This window comes from Pinus tabuliformis, chromosome 7 (genome assembly GCF_031772625.1).
Source record: "Pinus tabuliformis cultivar Carrire ecotype Pingquan chromosome 7, CPIR1, whole genome shotgun sequence".
Taxonomy (NCBI): Eukaryota; Viridiplantae; Streptophyta; class Pinopsida; order Pinales; family Pinaceae; genus Pinus; species Pinus tabuliformis.
Window position 1 is genome coordinate 1,673,191,591 of NC_142293.1, and position 21,491 is coordinate 1,673,213,081.

Below are 21,491 nucleotides of genomic sequence, written 5' to 3' on the forward strand. Positions count from 1 at the left end.
TCGAAATTCAAATAGAAGGAAGGAATTATTGCACATTGAATGCTACAATTGTCATAAGAAAGGCCACTATGCTCAAGATTGCCCCGAGAAGAATAATGGACCACACTACAATACTAGAAGCAACAACAACAGGTTCAATAATCAAAGAAGAAGAGATGACCGAAGGAATGATCACAATGGAAGAGATGAAAGGAGAAGAAGAGATTCTCTAAGTGATCATGAAGAAGATCGTCATCCACAAAAGAATTCAAGATTCTCCAGTTATGAAAGTAATGTTGCAAATCAATCTAAATATATTCTTAATTTTGCCCTTACTAGTTCATCTCCTCCAGATTCGTGGGATATTTGGTTGGTTGATAGTGGGGCCACTCATTACTTCTTTGGTTATAAGGAAGTTCTCTCTAATTTGGTAGAGAGGGAGTCAAATTTGAAAATTATTCTTGGAGACAAATCTACTCATCCTGTTAAAGGTTTTGGGTCCGTCAAATTTCATTTGAATTCCGGGGAATCTATTTTTCTCCATGATGTGATGTATGTGTCAGGACTGAAGAAGAATTTGGTATCAATATTCGCTTTGGAAGACAAAGGGATGGGGGCTGTCTTTATCCAGGGAAAGGTTCTTACTTGGCCCGTTGGGTCACCTATGAGAAATGCATTCACATTGGGATCAAGATATGAAGCACTCTACAAGGTTACTGGAAGACCTCTTCTAGCATTGGTCCATGATTCTAATCATCTAAGCGAGCTATGGCATCAAAGATTCGCCAATCTACATTATGGTGCTCTTCCAAAATTGGAGAATTGGTCTTAGGGATTATGAAGGTTCAAACCCATCATGATGGAGTATGTCCAAGTTGTGCCAGTGGAAAGAAGAGAAAGGGACCATTCTCCTCTGGCGAGAACAAGACAAATGATATCCTCCATTTCATTCATTCCGATATATGTGGTCCAATGCCCGTGCATTCTATTGGTGGCCATCTCTACTATATCACCTTCATTGATGACTTCTCAAGAAAGACATGAATATATTATTTGAAGCACATGGATGAAGCCCTTGAAATGTTCAAGGAGTTAAAAGCTTTGATCGAAAATCAAACAGGGAAGAAAATCAAAATATTCAGGTCTGATAATGTTGGTGAGTACATATCAAAGGAGTTCATTGATTTTTGCAAGAAGGAAGGTATCAAGAAAGAGACAATTGTGCTGTATACTCTCGAACAAAATGGAGTGGCTGAAAGAAAAAACATGTCCATTATAGAAGCTGGCCGTGCCATGCTCCATGATCAAAAGTTGACGAAGTTCCTTTGGGGAGAAGTAACAAATGTCATCATATATGTCCAAAACAGGGCACCTCATCAAGCATTGGGCAACAAGACGCCCGAAGAAGTGTCCACAGGTGTCAAGCCCGATGTTGGACATCTCTATATCTTTGGCTGCCCCGTATATTTGCATGTGCCAAAGGACAAAAGGCACAAATTGGAAGCCTCGGGAAGAAAATGTACGTTTGTTGGATATTGTGAAAATTCTAAAGCATTTAGGATATATATTCCTGGTCAAAGGAAGGTTGAAATTAGTAGCGATGTTACATTCGATCAAGATGTCGCCCTAGGAAAAGCAAGGGACCTTTCCCCGCCGCGTCCTCCTAAGAATAATGATGATATGAATATTTTAGATGGTCCTTTCGTGCCTGAATCTGAGATAGATATTGTTGATGATCCCATGGAGCCCATGGATCCCTTAGATCCTCCTCCATTGATCAGGTCACTTTGGCTTCGTGATACTTTACATGATGACGAGAGACGTGTTCCTGTTTGAAGATCATTAAGAGAAAGCGAGAAGCCTTGCAAGTATTAGGGATATGTTGTATACATGAGCACTATGATTCAAGCCGAACCTTCCATATTTGAAGAAGCCGTAAAAGAACAAGTTTGGAAAGATGATATGGTCGAAGAATATGAATTGCTTGTGAAGAATGACATATGGGATGTTGTGCCAAGACCGAGGGGGAAATCAATGGTGACTTCAAGGTGGCTATTCAAGATCAAGCATGGAGTTGATGGTAGCATTGAGAAATACATGTCAAGAATCGTGGCTCGAGGATTCTCCTAGAAAGAGGGAGAAGATTATGATGATGTATTTGCACTTGTGGCTCGATATGCAACCATTCGTTGGATAGTTTCCTTTGCCGCAAGTCAAGGATGTACCCTTCATCAGATGGATGTGAAGACTGCATTCTTCCATGGCATTATACAAGAAGTGTACGTTGAGTAGCCACAGGGATTTGAAGTAGAGGACTGAAAGAGACATGTTTGTAGGTTGAATAAGGCATTGTATGGTTTGAAGCAAGCCGCTAGAGCATGGTACACCCTGATAGACAATTATTTGGTGAAGTTGGGATTCACAATGTCGATCCTAACCTCTACTTTAAGGTAGTCTAAGGTATGTTGTTGATTTTGGTTTATATGTTGACAATCTATTCTTGACAGTTAGTGAGCCCCTGATGATCGAGTGTAAGAGGGAGCTAGCCTCTGAATTCGAGATGAAGGACCTTGGACTCATGCACTACTTTCTAGGCCTTGAGGTGTGGCAAAGGCCCGGTGAGATTTTCCTTTCACAAGGAAAATATGTTGTGAAGATGTTGGAGAGATTTGGAATGATAAAATCCAAGTCCCTACCCACATCGATGGAAATGAACTTCAAGAAGTTATGTGGAGAGGCTGTAGGACCCAATTTGCTGAATCCATCTAAGTATAGACAATTAATTGGTGAACACTTGTCCGGACATATGCTATGCAGTGAATCTGTTGAGTCAATTCATCGCCAAGCCTCTCCATGCACATTGGATCGTTGCCAAACACATTTTGAGATATTTGCATGGAAGAATCACACTTGGTCTGAGATATACTACCGGAGATGTTCTACTTCATTGATACACTGATATTGACTGGGCAAGAAATGTTGTCGATAAGAAGAGTACGTCTGGATGTTGTTTTAGCCTTGGATCTGCCATGATATCTTGGATGAGAAGGAAGCAAAAGTTCGTAGCATTGAGTACCGTTGAGGTAGAGTATATTGCTACTTGCATGGCTAACTACGATGCAGTTTGGTTGAGGAAGCTCTTTGGAGAGCTATTTGAGCAGATCCTAGACACTAGAGTGATATATTGCGACAACAAGAATGGGATTCGTCTAGCGGAGAATCCTGTATTTCATGACAAGTCCAAGAACATAGAGATTCAATATCACTTCATTTAAGACATGGCGTAGAGAGGAGTCATTAGACTCTATCACATCTCGACAGATTGTTGAAGTTTCTAAGTCTAACAGTTAGAAACCCTCCATGTACTTTCTGATTTATTCCTTCCTACTTGCTCTGATTAAATAACAAGTTATTTACCATGTAAACACTGAAAATAAAGACAAGTACATCCTCAACACATTACAGATCATCAACTGAAGGAAACAGAGACAAGCACACAAATGACACTGTTATTTTTGGACTAATGTCCCTGGAAAAACCCAATGCGGGAAAAGCTGTGCAGCTATCTTGAGGGTTTGATTTATTAAACAATTTCAGAATACAATCTGGGTGCCAAATCTGTCTCACCCAACAAAGAAAAATATTGGCAGTAGTACCTTTCCTTCAGAGACAGATACTTCGGCTGAAACCCCAAATAAACACTCTTGCAAGTCCTTAGCTCCAATATGCCCCACGAAAAATCCCAACGTCAGCCTATAGGGACTGCGTCAACCTCTTCTTCCCTCCGCGTCAACTTTCACGGCAGTTCCGACTGTTCCCAGCAGTGCTGCCTTCAGCCCTTTACGTGAGCTTTCTCGACAGTTTTAGCTGTTCCCGGCAGTTCCGATTGTTCCCAGCAGTTCCGTCTTTTGCCCTTTGCGTCATCTTTCCTCGCTGTTCTGGCAGTTCCCGACAGTTTCGGCAGTTTCAGCTTTTGCCCTCCGTGTCAGCTTTCCCGGCCGTTCTGGTAGTTCCTGACAGTTTCGGTTGTTCCTGGCAGTTCTAGCTTTTGCCCTGTGTGTCAGCTTTCCCGACAGTTTCGGCTTCTTCCCTCTCCGTGAGCTTTCCCTACTGTTGTGTTGATCCTCCCGACACTATCTCTGCCTCTCTACTTTTGTATTCACTACCCCTCAGCTGCAACATTAGATTACTCTCTCAACTTTCTCAGCAAACCCAACCCCAGAAAGTAGAAATCTTGATCTCTTGGTGTGTTCTCCGAGTGACCCTCAAGCCTCTTATACTTTTCTCATTGACAAATCAACGACCGAGATTAAGTCCCTAATTAATGACTAAGATTAGATCTGGCTTGGTCCATGATTTGGACCATTCTAACACAGTTTTATATTAATTCACATTAATATTTTAACTTCCCTAAGTTTAGACTTAGGGACTCCATTAAAAATATTAATTATTTTAGTATCTCCCAAACTGTTTAGAATCTACCCAAACCCTTCTCAGTATTGGAGATCTCATGTGCCGTAGCCTCTGCACCAAATTTCGTGGCTAGAGCACATCCGATGCTACCCCAAATCAACACTCCCTTTTAGCGAGGACCGTGCTCTAGCAATACTCCTTACTGAGTATTACTCTGATCATCCGACATCGGTCCCTAATGCTAGGCCTGCTGCCCATCATCTGTACTGCTGCATCTCATACTGCCACCCATGGCTTTGCCACTGCCACTGCTGCATCTGTACGACAACTCCCTTTGCATTCGTGCTGCTGCCCATGGCCCTGCCATTGCCATTGCTGCGTTTGCACTGCATCCCCTCTCATGATGTTGCATCGTGCTGCCCATAGCACTGACACTGCTAACTACTGCACTGCAGCTTAGTTACTAAGAAGTAAGTAACTGATCTCGCAACTCTAACATCTCTGTCAGGCTAGAGACACTTCCGATGCTGAAGCTCCCTCTGCCACTGATAGGTGCTCTCTCTCTGACTTCTGCGCTGCTGCAACAACTCCCTACATCTATCACTGTTGCATACCTCTCTGTGCCATCCTGCACTGGTGCAACACTCCCATGCCTCTCGTACTGTTGCATCTTGCTAGCTTCGCGCTGTGCTGGGAATCCTGCACTGTAGCTCTCTTTGTCGCTTCATCCTCATCTGTCTCTATTGACATCCGCCAATCCTGCTATTCCTCTTCGGGGCTCTTGTAGCCAGGTATAATCCAAGAGGTTGGGTACCTCGAGGATTCTGCCCCTCATCTTCTACAGTGCTCTTGACTACAACTCGATGTCTCCCCACTTTCGTTCAAGTGGTGTGTGTGCACTCATGGCATAGTCATCGTCTGTCTCCACTTCCTTCTCTGCCCTTGCTGGCGTGGCCTTGGTCTCGGAAGCCTCTCCCTTGCTTTTCTTCCTCGGACACTTGGTTGCATAATGACCCAGCTCCCCATAGTGGAATCATTTTCCCTTGGAGAGGTCCTTCTTCTTCCTCTTTTCTTGCTTATCGTCAGATGCTAGGGTAGCATCCACCTCCTCCTCCTCCTTGATTTTGATCCCCTTGTTGCTGCTTCCTGTCTTGGTCACCCCCTTGATCTCTTCTTGGCAAAGAGCCGCCCACATTTCCTCCCAATCTGGAAGGCTCGCCATGCCCAGTATGCTCTGGACAAACACCTCCTAGTCTTCTGAGACTGCATTTAGGGCTATTCTCACCATCAACTCTAGATCTGGTGTGGCCCTTATGGGCGTCAGTTGATCTTGGATCTCCTTCAATCGACCGAGGAAGGTGTCGATTTGTTCTCCCTTCTGCATTTGGTATGACCGCAACTAATTTTCTAGGAGCATCTTCCTCTGCACGGAAGTATGTTGATACAACATGGTCAGGGCCTCCCACATCTCCCGTGCTGTATTCTTCTCGGAAATGTGGTACTATATGATCCTTAACCCCGTCAAGAATGATATTCTTGGCCCTTGCCATTGCTTCCTCATGCCTGCCATTGTCAGCTGGGTCAATTGGGATCGCTATCGTCTTCAAGGCGAAGTGCTTAACATGATTTCTGTCAAGTACGGATAAGATTCTGGCCTTCTAGACTACGAAATTTGAGGCTGCGTCCAGTTTGTCCTGGTCTCTTACTCCCTGTAGTGCCATTTCTTTGCTCTTCTACTTCCCTCTTGGAAGTTCTCGATGTGACTCCCTCTGAGCCTCGATTTCCCTCCTAGAAATCCTTCTGTCGATGTCGAGATGCCCCCTACTATGATCGTCTGTGCAACTGCACCATTGATCCGGATTTCTCGGCTAGAAACCCTCGGTAGCAACTCCCTTTTCCTTGGCCTTGCCTTGTTAGGTACTGTTCTGACAATAGTACCCTACCACCTCCACTCTGCAACTTAACCACAACCTCCTAAGCCCCAACAACCTGAAGGTGAGAGCTCCTAGGCTCTGCGCAGTCCTAGCATCGACAAACTAGGCTCCTAAGCCAACTGCGTCAACCCTCCTGGCCTCTGCGTGGCTCTTCTTGAGCTTGTCTTTGCCTCCCTCAACCTTTGCACAACCTCTTCTTGCCCTGAACTTGATGATACAGGCACTGCGTCACCCCTTCCTTGCTGTTTTGCTGCTAGGAACAACTTTTGTCACTCGGGACAACTGTTTTCTGTTGTTGTTGCTATGCTCGGCTGATGTCCTCAGTTCTCCTGTGATTTGCAACCACGCTCTGATACCATGTTGAAGTTTCTATGTGTAACAGTTAGAACCCATCCATGTAATTTTTGATTTATTCCTTCCTACTTGTTCTGATTAATTAACAAGTTATTTACCATGTAAATACTGAAAATAAACACAAGTACATGCCCAACACATTACAGATCATCAATTGAAGGAAACAGAAACAAGCACACAAATGACACCGTTATTTTTGGACTAATGTCCCCAAAAAAACCCAATGCGGGAAAAGCGGTGCAACTATCTAAGGGTTTGATTTATTAAGCAGTTTCAGAATACAATCTGGGTGCCAAATCCACCTCACCCAACAAAGAAAAATCTCGGCAGTAGTACCTCTCCTTCGGAGACAGATGCTTCAGCTGCAAACCCAGATAAACAGTCTGGCAACTCCTCAACTCCAATATGCCCCATGAAAAACCCCTGCGTCAGCCTCTTCTGCCCTCTGTGTCAGCTTTCCTGGTAGTTCTAACAATTCCCGGCAGTTTCGGCTGTTCCTGGTAGTTCCGGTTTCTGCCCTTTGCGTCAACTTTCCCGATAGTTTTTGCTGTTCCCGACAGTTCCGGCTGTTCCCGACAGTTCCGACTTCTGCCCTAAGCATCAGCTTTCCTGACAGTTCCAGCAATTCCCAATAGTTCCGGTTGTTCCCGGTAGTTTCGGCTTCTACCCTCTGTGTCAGCTTTCCCGGCTGTTCTGGCAGTTCCCAGTAGTTCTGGGTGTTCCCTGCAGTTTCGGCTTCTGCCATCTGCGACAGCTTTCCCGGCTGTTCCGGGTGTTCCCGGCAGTTTCAGCTTCTGCCCTCTGCGTCAACTTTCCTGGCTGCTGCGCTGATCCTCCTGACACTATCTCTTCCTCTCTGCTTTTGTATTCACTGCCCCTCAGCTACAACTCCAGATCACTCTCTCAACTTTCTCAGCAAACCCAGCCCTAGAAAGTCGAAATCTTGATCTCTTGGTGTGTTCTCTAAGTGACATTCAAGCCTTCTCTTATACTTTTCTCGTTGACAAATCAACGATCAAGATTAAGTCCCTAATCAACGACTAAGATTAGATCTGGTTTGATCCATGACTCTTGGACCATTCTAACACAGTTTTATGTTAATTCACATTAATATTTTAATTTCCCTAAGTTTAGACTTAGGGACTCCATTAAAAATATTAATTATTTTAATATCTCCCAAACTGTTTAGAATCTACCCAAACCCTTTTTGGGTATTGGATATCTCATGTGCCTTAGTATTTCCACCAAATTTCGTGGCTAGAGCACATCCAATGCTACCCCAAATCAACATAGATGAGAAGATTGCAAATATTCTCACCAAGGCTTTGCCAAAAAGGAAGTTCTTGGTGTTTAGAGAGTAGCTTGGACTGATGGATGTGACCCCTTCTGATAATGGGCTTCGCTCGAGGACACTGAGACAACTCTTCCCCTTTTTGAGCTCCCAGGGTGAGGAATTGAGATGGAAGGCCCCTGGGGTTGAGGGTTCTTTGGACAATAGGGTATCATCCTTATTTGTTACCCATAGGGTTGGAGATGTTGCTCCCCTATCTTAGTCTTTGCAGAGTATACCCCACTTGGCATCATACCCACAAGCCAGGCTTGTTGGGATTGTCCCTCCTTGTCTGGGCAATTGGTTGAGGAGGCTTGGGCATGTGATCCTTACCTTCTGGTAAGTCGGGTATCTAGCCCAAGCTCGGATTATGATGTAAGTGTTCTGCCACATGACACTTGAGGGTCGTTGTTGGGAAGATTGGTAGGACATAGGATGGGTTGAGATGTGCTCGCCTATATCACCTATTGCTCGATATGGGGTCATAAATATTTAGCTCCTCCATGAGATTCCAGGTTGAGATGTACTCCCTGATGTGGTTTCGAATTGATATATGCTCTCCGACAATGTAGGGGAAGGTAGCTTTAACTCCTCGATGATTATTCTTCTTTAGATTCGACAATGTTTCAACAGATAGAGTTGAGCAGAGATGGGACATGATATGATGACAGGATCACATGTTGATTGATGGTCAGATATTGACAGGTGGAATTCTCCCTAGTTGAGAGGGAGTGTTAAATTATGCAACTAGGTTCAAATTCCACTTTTGATAGCTCATTTGATGGAGATGATGATTGCATTGAATTCCTCTTTTCAAGAGGACCAAAATCGACCTAAAGATCATCAAATTTAGACAAGGGAAAGTGTACTTGTAAATAAAAGCCCACATATGCACATTTGGACAAGTTGGCCCTAATGGTGAATTGGTCACCCTTGGAAGCCTATAAATACAAGTGACCTAAATCTCATTTGGATATCACCAAGCATCTTCTTATTTTCTTCTTGATTGATTGGTTTGCACAAGTTGTAGGCCGGGTTGACAAATGAAGTTCGCAAAAGTCCATAATGATAGGGTCCGAAGCTAGCATCTATTTCTACGGTTTTGGGTTACAGTCGCTGGGTCATCACAGGACAAATGCGACCGCTGCTGCTGGCTTGCAGGCTCAATGGAGTGACTGGAAGCCTTCAGTTGTTCGCACAACTCCTCCTCCATGCGGCTGGGAAGTTTTACCCTTGACCAAAGTTGACCGCAAGCATGAAAATTGTCTCTGATATATTCTGATGCTAGAAACATATTTCTAAATGTTATTGGGTTATTTGCTGGATGATGTTGTATTGTGCTCATTGTACTCTCTGCTGAACATTTTATGACAATCTAGTAGAAAAAGAATTTCAAAGGGTTTTTCCCCTAGTGGGGTTTTCCCTTGATCTTTGACCAAACCTGGTGTCTCTTGTTGATGTGTTGATTGTCTCCTTTGTCATTGCATTTATTGTTCTATCTTCAATTACTGTTGATGATTGGAAAGACTAATTGTCATTGGAAATATTGCTAATTGAAGTATTGAATTGGCTAAAGTAATTGATTCACCATAGAATGTGAATATCTGGAGATTCCAAATCCTACTGCAACAACTTATAATATTTATTCTATTTGTTAATTTACTGAAACAAATTATTTGCAATTATCTGAGGCAAATATCGAAATACATACACTGTAATCTTCACAAATTAATTACTGCAGAAAAATAAATGTAAGGAAAATAATAGCAGAACAATAACACATTAACACAATTATTTTTGGACAATTGTCCCCAGAAAAAGCCAATTTGGGAAAACCGGTGCAACAAATGAGGGTTTCTTTCATTATTCTTTAGCAAAATCTCATGTATAATCTAGAGATAGCAGAATGGAACAAGAATCACTGAGAGAAATTTTACAAACAAATTTCTCCACTCAACAGTGAATTTCTGACACCTGAGAGGACCTATTGCCCTCACTCTAGCTACAATGCATCACCCTCTGTGCAGTGAATGCGCTATTCCTGCGCATCTGCCTCTGCATGGGTGATCTACATCCCTCTTTTACGCTGCCTCTTCCTGTCGTTTCCTGCACTCTTGATTATTGCTGATTCCCTCTCTCTCCACCCTTATTGCCGATTCCCTCTCTCTTTCACCTGCAACTCACCCTTTGATTTGATTTCCTCTTGTCAAACTTTAGCCATTGAGAAAATCGATCTACTTGGGCAATTGAGTATCTGCCTGGTGTATTTTCCAAATGCCTATCGAAGTCCTTATAATCCTCTCATTGATCAATCAACGACCCAGATTAGATTCTAATCAATGGCTCAGATCATTTTGACTTGATCCTCGTCTTCTTCTAGAAGTTTCACACCTAGTTTAATTAATACCCTTTAATTATTTTAATTTCCTAAGTTTAGACTTAGGCATCCATTAAAAATAATTAATTATTTTAATAAAACTGTCTCTGGGTGGAATTTCCCAAAACGATTTCTGGGTATTCTGGAATACATGTGTCCTAGCCTCCCTGCAAATTTTGAGGCTTAGAGCACATCCAATGCTACCAGAAATCAACGTAGAACAATCTGAAAATTTAACAGGAGGAAGGTATTTCTATGCAATGTTTTTAAAACTGGAACCGGTGACCGGACCGGTCCACCTAATTAGTCGGTTCACTGACCGGAATCAGTCTAACCGGGACTGGTTTGGTCTAAATGAACCGGTTTTAGAAAAGTACATTAAATAGTTAATTTTTAATGAAACACAACTATTTTTAAGATTTAAAACCATGATTCCAAGCCAATAGAGACAAAATATGCAAAGTTTGCTCATTTATATACCATGTAAAGGTGAATATATCGAAATGGCACCGAGTGCAATACATATTATCGACAAAATAGCAAAATACATAAGCAATGAGGCTCTAAATGGCCTATAAAGTCCAAAAACAATGTTGTAAGCTATGAGGCGATTGGCCTACTACAAGTCTACAATATACATATGATCAATCATCAAGTTCGTCACCACTACTAGCCACATGATCATCATCAGGAGTTACATAGACATCATCTGGTGGTTCAGAGTTTGAGGATGCCTCAGCCTGATCTGCAAGCTCAGTAGCAATGCCACCAATAACAATAGAAGTGGACCTAATGGAAGCACGAGTTTGTCGACCTACACGACTAGTGCCTTCCATTGGTTCTTTGCCTTTCCTTGATGCTGCTACTGATCTTGGTTCTGATGCCGCCACAAAATCTGCTTCATCCCCCTCTGAAGCCATGTCGATATCAAAATCAGCCTCAAACACAGGATCTTTAGTCTCCTCGACCCATTCTGATGTTGGATCAATATTGTCCAACACAATGGGATCTAGATCAGGTGCTTTGTTCGTCATTTGGTTCCTCCTCAGTCGAAGGTTGTATTGCACGAAAGCAAGATCATTTAACTGTTTTTGTTCCTTAAAGGCTTGGAGAGGGTGTTTTTGGAGGGAAAACACTCTTAATTTTCCTCTAAAACCCCTAAACTACCTTGGAAAATCCGCACTGTTGGTCCTCGGTGGGCATGGTAGGTAACCAGCTGGTTTAGGACCGATTAGGTCAAATTTTCCACCACACAGCCTATTAAACCGGGTTTTTTCACTGGTTCCAACCGGTGGGCCTGCTAACCAGCCGGTTAGACCGGTAACCAGTTAGCTAGGCCTGTTTTTAAAACTATGTTTCTATGATGTAACTTTCTTTGTTTTATAATTTTGGGTTTTACTGTTTGGTGTATCTCCATTTCTTGACTCTTTTCCTTCATGTGAAAAATATCCTAACTTCAAATTTTAAAGTTTTAATTAAGGATTTTCTTTGTGACTAGGATGTTATAGATATGCTAGTTTTATGGTGGGAAGATTTTGAAAGCCATATTCCTAGCTCCCAAAGCTTGATAGTAGATTGTTAATCCATACATACACAATCTTTGTTTTTGTGCATACATGGATAATATTTTAGCACACACACTTCAAGAGGAGCTACAGATTGGCCCAAAAATGAATGAATGGTTTTGTGTTCCTGGGACTAGAGTTGAAGCAATTGAAGGGAAATAAGAGTGCTTTTGACGTGCTATACTAGGTTAATCTGATTTCAGATTGGATCAGCAAGGCGGGGGAGGTGGCTTTTCCTTACAAGGCTTATCAACACTATTGGAGAGAGCAATTGGGTGTTTGGGTTCCCGCTCATAGCTTTGGCAGTTGGTTTAGAATGACACTGTTTCATCATTTATATTGTGGCATATCGTTAATTTTATTTTATTTACATGAACTATTGTCTATGTTGTACATCCTAATTTAATTGATTTGTCTTGAAATGCTAGAGGCCTGATTTTTACCTTCTCAAATGTCAACTATATATATAAATATATATTAAATATGCTGCGTTATTGACTAATTTATTATGGAGTTTCCCAAGATTAGGTATTGTCTCTTCATTTTCTGTATGTGGAGGCTGAGTCATAATATTTAAACGGTAGAATGTTCCTTTTTTTCAGCTTCTTACTAACCAATGTGATTGTGTAGATTTCAGTGGAATCACTTGAGAAAAAAGTTGCAGACACACACAGAGAATTGGTGATATCTCAAAATGAAACTGATGAAAGACAGAGGAAAGTAAAAGAAGTTGAATCAAATATTGCTCAACTTCAGGAGACAGTGCATAGGTGCTTGCTCTTATTGTCCTTGATAATGAGGTTTTAGTTGTTTTCTATTACTCTCTAATTTGACCATTGGTGTCCCATATTTTCTATCTATCTATGTCCTAACTTCTAAGTAGTTCAAGCTGTCACTTATATAAAATACTGCTGAAAAGGTAACACAATCTTTACTAGCTCTCTCAGGCTCAAGAAAACTAGAGAAACTTTTAGAATATTGATAGTCACTAGATAACAACTCAGAATCGGGCTTAGTGTTCCTTTTCTTTAATAAACTTGAGAAACTAAGATACATTTGTGATGTCCAATGTGAATATAGTTTCTGAAATTCTCAACTAATTATTAACTGTTGAACCATTTTGCAGGCTGGAAGAAAAACTATCAAACTTGGAGTCTGAGAATCAAGTTCTACGACAGCAAGCTTTAGTTGTCTCTCCAACTAATGGCCTGACAAACCATGCAACACCTATGATTTTGCAGGTTTGATTTATTTTTAGATTGAGCTTGGTGCATATCTGTTTGTTTTGATTTTTACCAAAGTATGGAGAGGATATTAGTGGTAACAGTTATGGTTAGTATTCTTTTGTTCAAGAAGTTTGAATCCTATATCAAAATTTTGAACATTTGTATCCTATATTTGCTTCCTATAACATGTTATGTTTTCACATAAGAAATAAAGCCTAAATATTGATGCAAATAAAGTTTTCACTAATATTTGTACATTGAGAATCTTTGTTGTGTGTGTTTTTCATGATTCGTGTGTACTATATAGATTTCACGTGATTCTATGAAATCTTGAGTTCAGTTATTAGGTGTTTTGTCATGCAGAAGACTCCAGAAGCTCAGCAGGTTTCTCAAGGGAGTCAGCAATCTATGTTTGTGAGATTCTTGCCTCATCTTTTCTCATATTGCAAATTGAGATCTGCCAAATTGTTGCTAATCTGTCTGATGTCATTAACATTGTTCCATCCTTCAATCTAGGATTCACCTATTGATTCTCAAATCGTTAAAGTAAGGAGTAATTCTGTGTCAGATACGAAGCTACAATCAAGGTTTTCCATTGAGAGGCAACAGGTAGTTTATGATGCCATGCTCAGTGAATCCTAAGAGATTACAGAATAAAATCTACATTGAACTTTATGTCATCAATCTGTTGAATTTGAGCATTGTCATCTGGCAGGAAAATCAACGAGCTCTTGTTAAGTGTGTAATACAAGATGTAGGTTTCAGCAATGATAAGCCTGTTGCAGCCTGTATCATATATAAATGCCTTCTTCACTGGCATGCTTTTGAGGCTGAGATAACACCAGTATTTGACCACATTATTCAAACTATTGGCTTAATTATTGAGGTGAGCTATTTCCATTAGGATGCTTTAGTGTTTTGAAGATAAAGAAAAGGATAGACTAGTTTATAGACATAATTACAGGGAAAATATAAAATTATTCAATTTAGACTGATATTCATGCACCTCTTTACCTAGCATACATGGGGTGCCAGTAATTAATTAAAATTGAGTGAGATCAATCAACACATTGACTGTGGGTTTAAAGAAAGAACAAAGAGGAATGTAGGGTTCTTGCCAGTCAAATTTCATCATCAAATGTTGGAGAGAGTACCAATAGTTCAAATCATCTAATAAGATGTGTATTCATATTTTTGATTAAAAGTTTGAAATGAGTATTAAATCTGTATTTATTTTTGATGAGCGCTGGCTTTTTTCATAATTTTAAATATCATTTAATGGATGTATTTTTGTCTATGCATCTTGGTCTCTTTATCTTTTGGTTTACTTTTTCTTCCATGTTGGGACCCTCTTTTTTAATGCCTCTCATACTTCGTAATTGTGGTGGTCGAGAAGAAGCACCACTAAGTACAGACAGTTTTAGGGAGGATCTGAAGGAGTTAAGATATTTTTGAAGATAGTTAACATTGTATACTGTTCCCTGAACAAACAGGATTCCTTTTTAGCTGCTTTTTGCTATAGATTGTTTTCCCTTCTATTGACAAACACAACATCATACAGATTTCTAGGTGCATTACCTTCTCTTATCTATCATGACACTGAAGCCTTTGCAATGTATGGTAGATTTTCCCATGGCAGAGGTGCTAATGTAGTGGACTATGTCATGTCCAACTAGGACCTTTTCTTTATATGCCACTTATCGGTTCCCCCCATCCCTTTAGTTGATCATGTGCTATTTTCCTCCCCTTTCCAGGGCGATTTGTTATGAATGTAAATAATTAATAATTAATAGTTAATAGTGATTGGTACACTGAGGAGGCATGTCTCAAAAGACATGGCTCTTCATGAAGGGGTACCCACCTAGGTATATATATGGGACCCTCAGTTGTAACAAATCATATTCTCATTGATATATATACTTGTGTCCTTTGTTGGAAAGACTGAGAGGGGGGTGAATCAATATTTCTTATCAATTAGTAACTTATTAAAATTTTTAGAGCATTAACAACATACAGAACATCAACACATCAAGAGAACAATACACAAGAAATTTTAGGTGGAAACCCTTCTAGGAGAAAAACCACCAAACACTATTCATAATAATTTTATCAATAATATGCTTCAGCTCCAACTAAAAAGGTAAGCCCCAACTGTCTAGTACTTTAGAAAAACGTTCAATTTTTCAGCTCCAACAAGAGGGGCGCTCCAACACCCTGCAAGCTCCAACTTGCCCTAGCACCACCTTGCCACCTTGAAGTGTTTCCAGGCTACGACCTGAAGGTGACTTCGATCACCTGCCTTGCACCATCCAACCATCCTGAAATATAAAAATGGATAATGAGATGTGGGCTCCCGTACTAGGGACAATGACCCACTTACAAATGATTTTCAATGATATCACAATTGTACAATTTCAAACTGCTGGAAGATGCAGAAGCTTTAACCAAACAACTTGCTGCACAACATACCTCAATTCCTTCTGCTGATAGCATTGCCTTGAAGGTATACCTCTATCCCTGCATTCTTTAGATATCTGCTACTGTCTTTTTCAATGGAATCAATACATCAGAGAAAACCTTTTGCAATACATGTCACTGCCATATACAATGATATAACTTCTGTAACCCTAGAATGATAAGCAAATCTAAGCCCTTATTTTTGCAAACTGATGGTGAAACTCTTACTGCAAACCGTAACTTCATTGACAATAAAATGTCTGTTCTCAGATGTGACCTCAAGAATTACTATAACAAGCTCAAGCCTTAGTGATTAGGGCATGGCTCCACTTCATAATTTATAAAGATAATCAACTAAACCCTTATACAGTATTTAGGTTTTCTTTCAGGAAATAAATCAGAATTTTGCTCAGAATTATCAAAAATCAGTGCACAGGGCACTAGTTAGTTTGTCACCAGAGCAACAAGAAGGACTGTAGTTATAAATTCATTGTCAACTTCAAAACCACAAAGTCAAAAGGTATACCAGATTTCCAATTGGAAGATTGTTCACACAGTCACAATTTAGAAGAACACAGTGAACCTTAGCAATGCTTCCAAAATGCTCAGAAATTTAGCATCAGATCAATGTCAAGAGAGGTCTCAACATTGCAGGTTTATCACCAAAAGGGGCTGAAACTGCTCAACCTTTTATTAGTCCTTATATCCTCAAACACAAACTTTAATATCATACTACATACCTCTGGACATGTTTGATTGATTCTTCAGACTTGCAGGCTGAATTTACCACAAACAGCCAGTGTCAAGCATGGATGCAAATAAGTGCCAAACTTCATGTTAATTTTTAGGGCTAGATTGTTCTCTGCTGTAGATAATTGCAGTTTTAAACTTTTTCAACATTTTCATATAACATTCACCCCATAACATCATATCATCATTAGCAACTATGTAGACAGAACAATAACAACAACAATGTATTGGAACGATAAGGAACAACAGAAAAAAACATTCACAATAGAGACACTAGGATATAGGTCAGAGACCGGGAAAAAGCTCACAAGGGGGAAATCCTCACCAGATTCTTCTTCTATTAGATATTCATCAAATGTTCAGCTGAGATACAGTGTACAATAAGTATGAAACACATCTTACACCATCCGATACATTAGGCCTCCTAGGCCAAACCTAGTAGCAAACGAGTATACACAGGTCTCCATCTCACTGTCACAAGTAGCACATGTATCTGTAATCATAGTCATAAGAGCATAGCACTTCACTGTCACTATCATCTGTCATGCAGGGATATTGCCACACAACTTTTAGTTAGAAGGAGATTGCCATTAGAGCAATCTGTTATCAATGTCATTAAGCATATTGTAGATATACTGTTATCACTGTCATCCAGATCAAGGTCACAATCATGTCAAGGTCACTGCCATATCAAAGATCAAGATCACTATCATTCATCAGGGTCAATACCTCTGTCACATAGATAACTGTCATGTCTCACTGTCATATAGGTTACAGCCATATACAAATGCACCAAGGTTATCGACATATACATATAGATCACAATCATGTATCAAGGTCACTATTGTCAAGATTAAGGTTACTGCCATGTCAAAGGTTCCTATCATCTCACCGGTCACTGCTATTACTATCATCGTACTGTTATCAAGATTATCACTCGAGGTCATTCTTGCCATTCATTACTGTCATATCAAGTCATATATCACTGCACTGTCATACCATGCCATTCATTATTGTCATATCAAGTCATACATCATGGTCACTGTTATGCCAAAGTCACTGAGATAGAATTATAGCCACAAATTATAATAGCGAACCACAACAGAAAGATGTGCAAGCCACCACAGAGAATCAAGTCACTGAGAATAGCGAGCCACAAAAATTGAGCCACAGAGATAGAGTCCTAGAGAAATAATAAGCCATAGGAATCTAGCCACAAACATCGAATCATAGAGAAATAGCGAGCCATAAAAATCGAGCCACATAGATAGAGTCATAGAGAAATAGTGAGCCATAGAAATCGAGCCATAGAGATCGAATCGTAGAGATAGAGTCAGGGAAATAGCGAGCCATAGAAATCGAGCCACAAAGATCGAATCATAGAGAAGGTGCAAGCCACAATGCAAGCCACAGGAAATACAATGCGTGCCACAAAAGTATAATGTGAATCTCAGAGATACAATGCCGACCTCAGAGATAACAATGCGAGCCATTATCATAACCATGTGAGCCACAAAAGTATAATACAGGTCACAAAAAATATGATGCGAGCCTGTGTCATAAAAATGCGAGCCTCACAAGTATGGCGTGAGCCACTATTATAAAAATTTGAGCCTCAGAATTATGGTGCGAGTCACTGGAGCATAGTGCGAGCCATAGAGAAAGCCATGCGATGTGTCATGTGAGCCATAGACATATAAAGCGAGCTACAGTACAAAGTATGCGATCCATAGAGAAGTAGTGAGCCATTGTTGATTTAATATCAGCCATAAAAGATGCGAGCCTCAGATATGTGAGATCAGTAATTTCAAACCACAACCAGTCAAACCAGGACTGGTTAGATCTCAATGTACCAATTTTAAAAAAATACATGAAATAATTATTTTTTAATGAAAAAAACTATTTTTAAGATTTAAAACCATGAGTCCAAACCAATAGAGACAAAATACGCAAAGTTTGCTCATCTATATACCATGTAAAGGTGAATATATCAAAATGGAACAAAGTGCAATACAAATCAACAACAAAATACATAATCAATTGAGGATCTAAATGGCCTCCAGAGTCCAAAAACAATGCTACAAGCTATGGTGTTTGTTGTCGCCCGGATTGTACAGGTACCGTGACAACCGCTTAGGGCAGGTGCTGTCACTCTGATCCACGCCCACTCCATTCTAGTTCTCTCCCAACAACAGGCTATGGGGGTAGTCCCTATGGAATGAGATGAAGGAAAACAAGTTGGGAACCAACTTGCTTGCGAGACACGAATGAGTGCCCTAGCTACTTGTTTAAATTTAGCAAGATTAATGATTAGATTAGATTTTAAGTATGTGACCAGTGCTTTAATGGAGTCACAATTCTTGCTTATAGTAAATTGAAACTAAGTGACTGGATGGATACCCGCTGCTTGAATGATTGACTAACCTATATGATGTGCAAGTCCTAGGACCTATGTGAGATGTAGTGATCTTAGTTAATTTTAATTATATGCCTAATCTAAGTAGAACCTTTCCCCTAACTATTTTGAGAAACAATCCTCAAAGTAAGTTGTGAAATGGAAGCCAACGGGAAGCAAGCAGCAACCTGATTAGCGATACCTCCCGCTGTGTTCCACTCACCTAGTGCCTCCTGTGCTACATTGACTGTGGCTTTGATGACTGCAACGTCGTTGTGTTAACTACTAGGAATAGTTGAACCTCTCAAGCTAGTTTTAAAAGGGCTGCCCTAAATCTCTATCAACCCAGCTTATGCTAGGAGGTGAATTTTAATGGAGGCTAGATCCTAGAATGCTTATGCAAGATGATGAGTGAGATTGTCTTGAGTTAAGATTGTTTATGTTATTCAAGTACTTAGTGTGAATCGTCTTATAGCAAGAGTACCTAACAATATTGAGATGACAATCTTAAAAAAGAAAAATGCTAACAGATACAAGGGCAAACTTCAATCAGAGATTAATCCATGAGATGCTCGACCAATTCAAAGAAAACTAAAGCACTTATCCAGTAATCATTATCCACAAGATGTTGAATGCCAATATTTCAATAATGTTCAGCACTGGTACCGCTCAAACTAGCAGGGGACCTGAGGGGAATCCCTAAAGGGAAAATGCTAGACCAAGGGCAACAAATGGAGTCTTAGCCCATTGTCACCTTGGCTAAGGCTCCCTTCTATTTACGGACTTTCACCGATGGGAGGAGACCCGATATGTATGGAGTCACTAATGAATGATAAGTCAATGGATATGAGTGACCCAGACCCTTTCCCAGAAGGTTTTGAAGGATGGAGCTTGCTTGCTTTCTAAGCAAGGTACTATGCGCTTCTAGGGAAAGGAAGAGGATTTTGGGGGTTAGGTGTATGGGAATAGGCTTTGAAAGGAGTTCCCCACACCCTAAATCCTTGTTAGAATTGGTATCCCGGATGGTTCTTGAAGAATGGTCCTTTGAAGGAGCGGGACCACACGGGGCCAAGTGGACTTGGTCTAGGGTATGAGGAAGGTATGAAACAATCAATGATATTCTTACCCTAGACAAGGTGGGAAGGATCAAAGAAAGTATTTCACTCAATAATGTTGCTTTGACCCTGGGAAGTGCTAGCCTTGGGGATGGCAGGGCAAGTTTTGGTCTCGGAGCTAGGGCTTGGCTTTTCTCCCAACTCCACCATCAGAATGTCTTCAAATTTGGAGGAGGGCTCTAGAAAAGGCCAATGCAGGAGACCCTAGGAGATCGGAATTTTTCAGTGGCTAACTTGTCAGGAAATTGATGCCCTAGGCACCCCAATGTGGCTCGACCTTGGAGAAGGTGAAAGAAGAAGTGTTCTGGTGACCACCCTTAGTAGATTATTGCCTTAATCTTTGGGATAATGGAGTCTATGTTGGTTATGTGCTTTGACAAGACAGAGTTGGTGCTCTGGAGGTTGGAGCCTCACAAAGAGTCCAAGTTGGTGCTTGGCAACTGATTGAAATATATATATATATATATATATATATATATATATATATATATATATATATATATATATTATATATGATTTATTGCAAAGATCACATTAATAAAAGCATCTATTCCTGTTATCTATTTCTGTGTTCCAAATATAAATGTTTTTAACTGATAAAAATAATAATTGAAAAGAAACACTGATTCATGCCCCCTCTCAGTATTTCCAACAATTGGTATCAGAGCGGGCTTCTTCATATCAGCCTAATAGCTTGAAGAAGGATTCTTAGTCATGATGAGAAATCTAGAAGTGTCAGGAAGACCTCCTCTGTTTGATGGCACAAATTTTGGTTTTTTGAAGAAGAGAATGTCCTACTACTTAATGTCTCTTGGACCTGAAGTTTGGCATTTGGTCTTAAATGAGTACATAGCTCCTTCCACTCTTCCAACAAATCAAGATGAGAGGAAAGTCTACGTTGCAAATGCAAAAGCCTTAAACTCCATCACTAGTGGAATCACTGATTCTGAATTTACAAAAGTCATGAATTGTAACTCTGCCAAAGAAGTATGGGATAAGCTAATTAGCTTATATGACGGGGACTCCAAAGTCAAGGAGGCAAAGCTTCAAACTCATAGAAGGAAATTTGAAAGTCTGAAAATGGACTATGAAGAAGATATTGCGTCATACTTTCTCCGAGTATCTGAAGTGGTCAACTCTCTTAAAGGATTGGAAGAAAACATTGAAGAAAGCACCATTGTTCAAAAGGTCTTAAGATCTCTCCCAGACAGATTTGACTCCAAAGTAAGTGCCATACAAGAAATGAAGGATCTAAATACTCTCAAGATGGATGAACTTCATGGAATCCTCATTGCCTATGAGATGAGAAAAGGTTGCCCAAGTTCCAAAGATGTAGCATTCAAGGCCTCAAAATCAAAAAAGGGGAAAGAAAGGAATGTCAATAGTGATGACTCTGATGTTGAATCTGAATTGGCGCAATTTGTACGAAGGTTGAAGAAAGGATCTAAGCTAAAAGTTAAATACCCTCTTATTTGTTTCAAGTGTGGAAAAATAGGTCATTATGCTGCAAAATGTCCTCATAAGCATGATAGTGATGATGAAGAAAATTCTAAAAGGATGGTATACAAAAAGAAAGGGTTCAATAAGAAGAATTTC

The 21,491-nt window shown here is 40.3% G+C and overlaps 1 protein-coding gene across 9 annotated transcripts in view; it reads left to right on the plus strand.

The window, feature by feature from the left end:
- The window catches only part of LOC149254884 (myosin-11-like), a 483,587-nt gene that overhangs the window by 330,539 nt on the left and 131,557 nt on the right, over positions 1-21,491 (plus strand). For 7 of the 9 annotated variants that reach the window (XR_016267192.1, XR_016267193.1, XR_016267195.1 and 4 more), the window contains exons 19-23: positions 12,583-12,752; positions 13,079-13,193; positions 13,542-13,592; positions 13,695-13,787; positions 13,894-14,064. Coding sequence is in view for 4 of the 9 variants with exons in the window: in XM_089460255.1 (XP_089316381.1) it covers positions 12,583-12,752; positions 13,079-13,193; positions 13,542-13,592; positions 13,695-13,787; positions 13,894-14,064 (600 nt within the window). In the remaining 5 variants the exon portion in view is untranslated. The remainder of the gene's footprint in view (positions 1-12,582; positions 12,753-13,078; positions 13,194-13,541; positions 13,593-13,694; positions 13,788-13,893; positions 14,065-21,491) is intronic. The other 2 variants (XM_089460258.1, XM_089460256.1) reach the window with 2 other exon arrangements.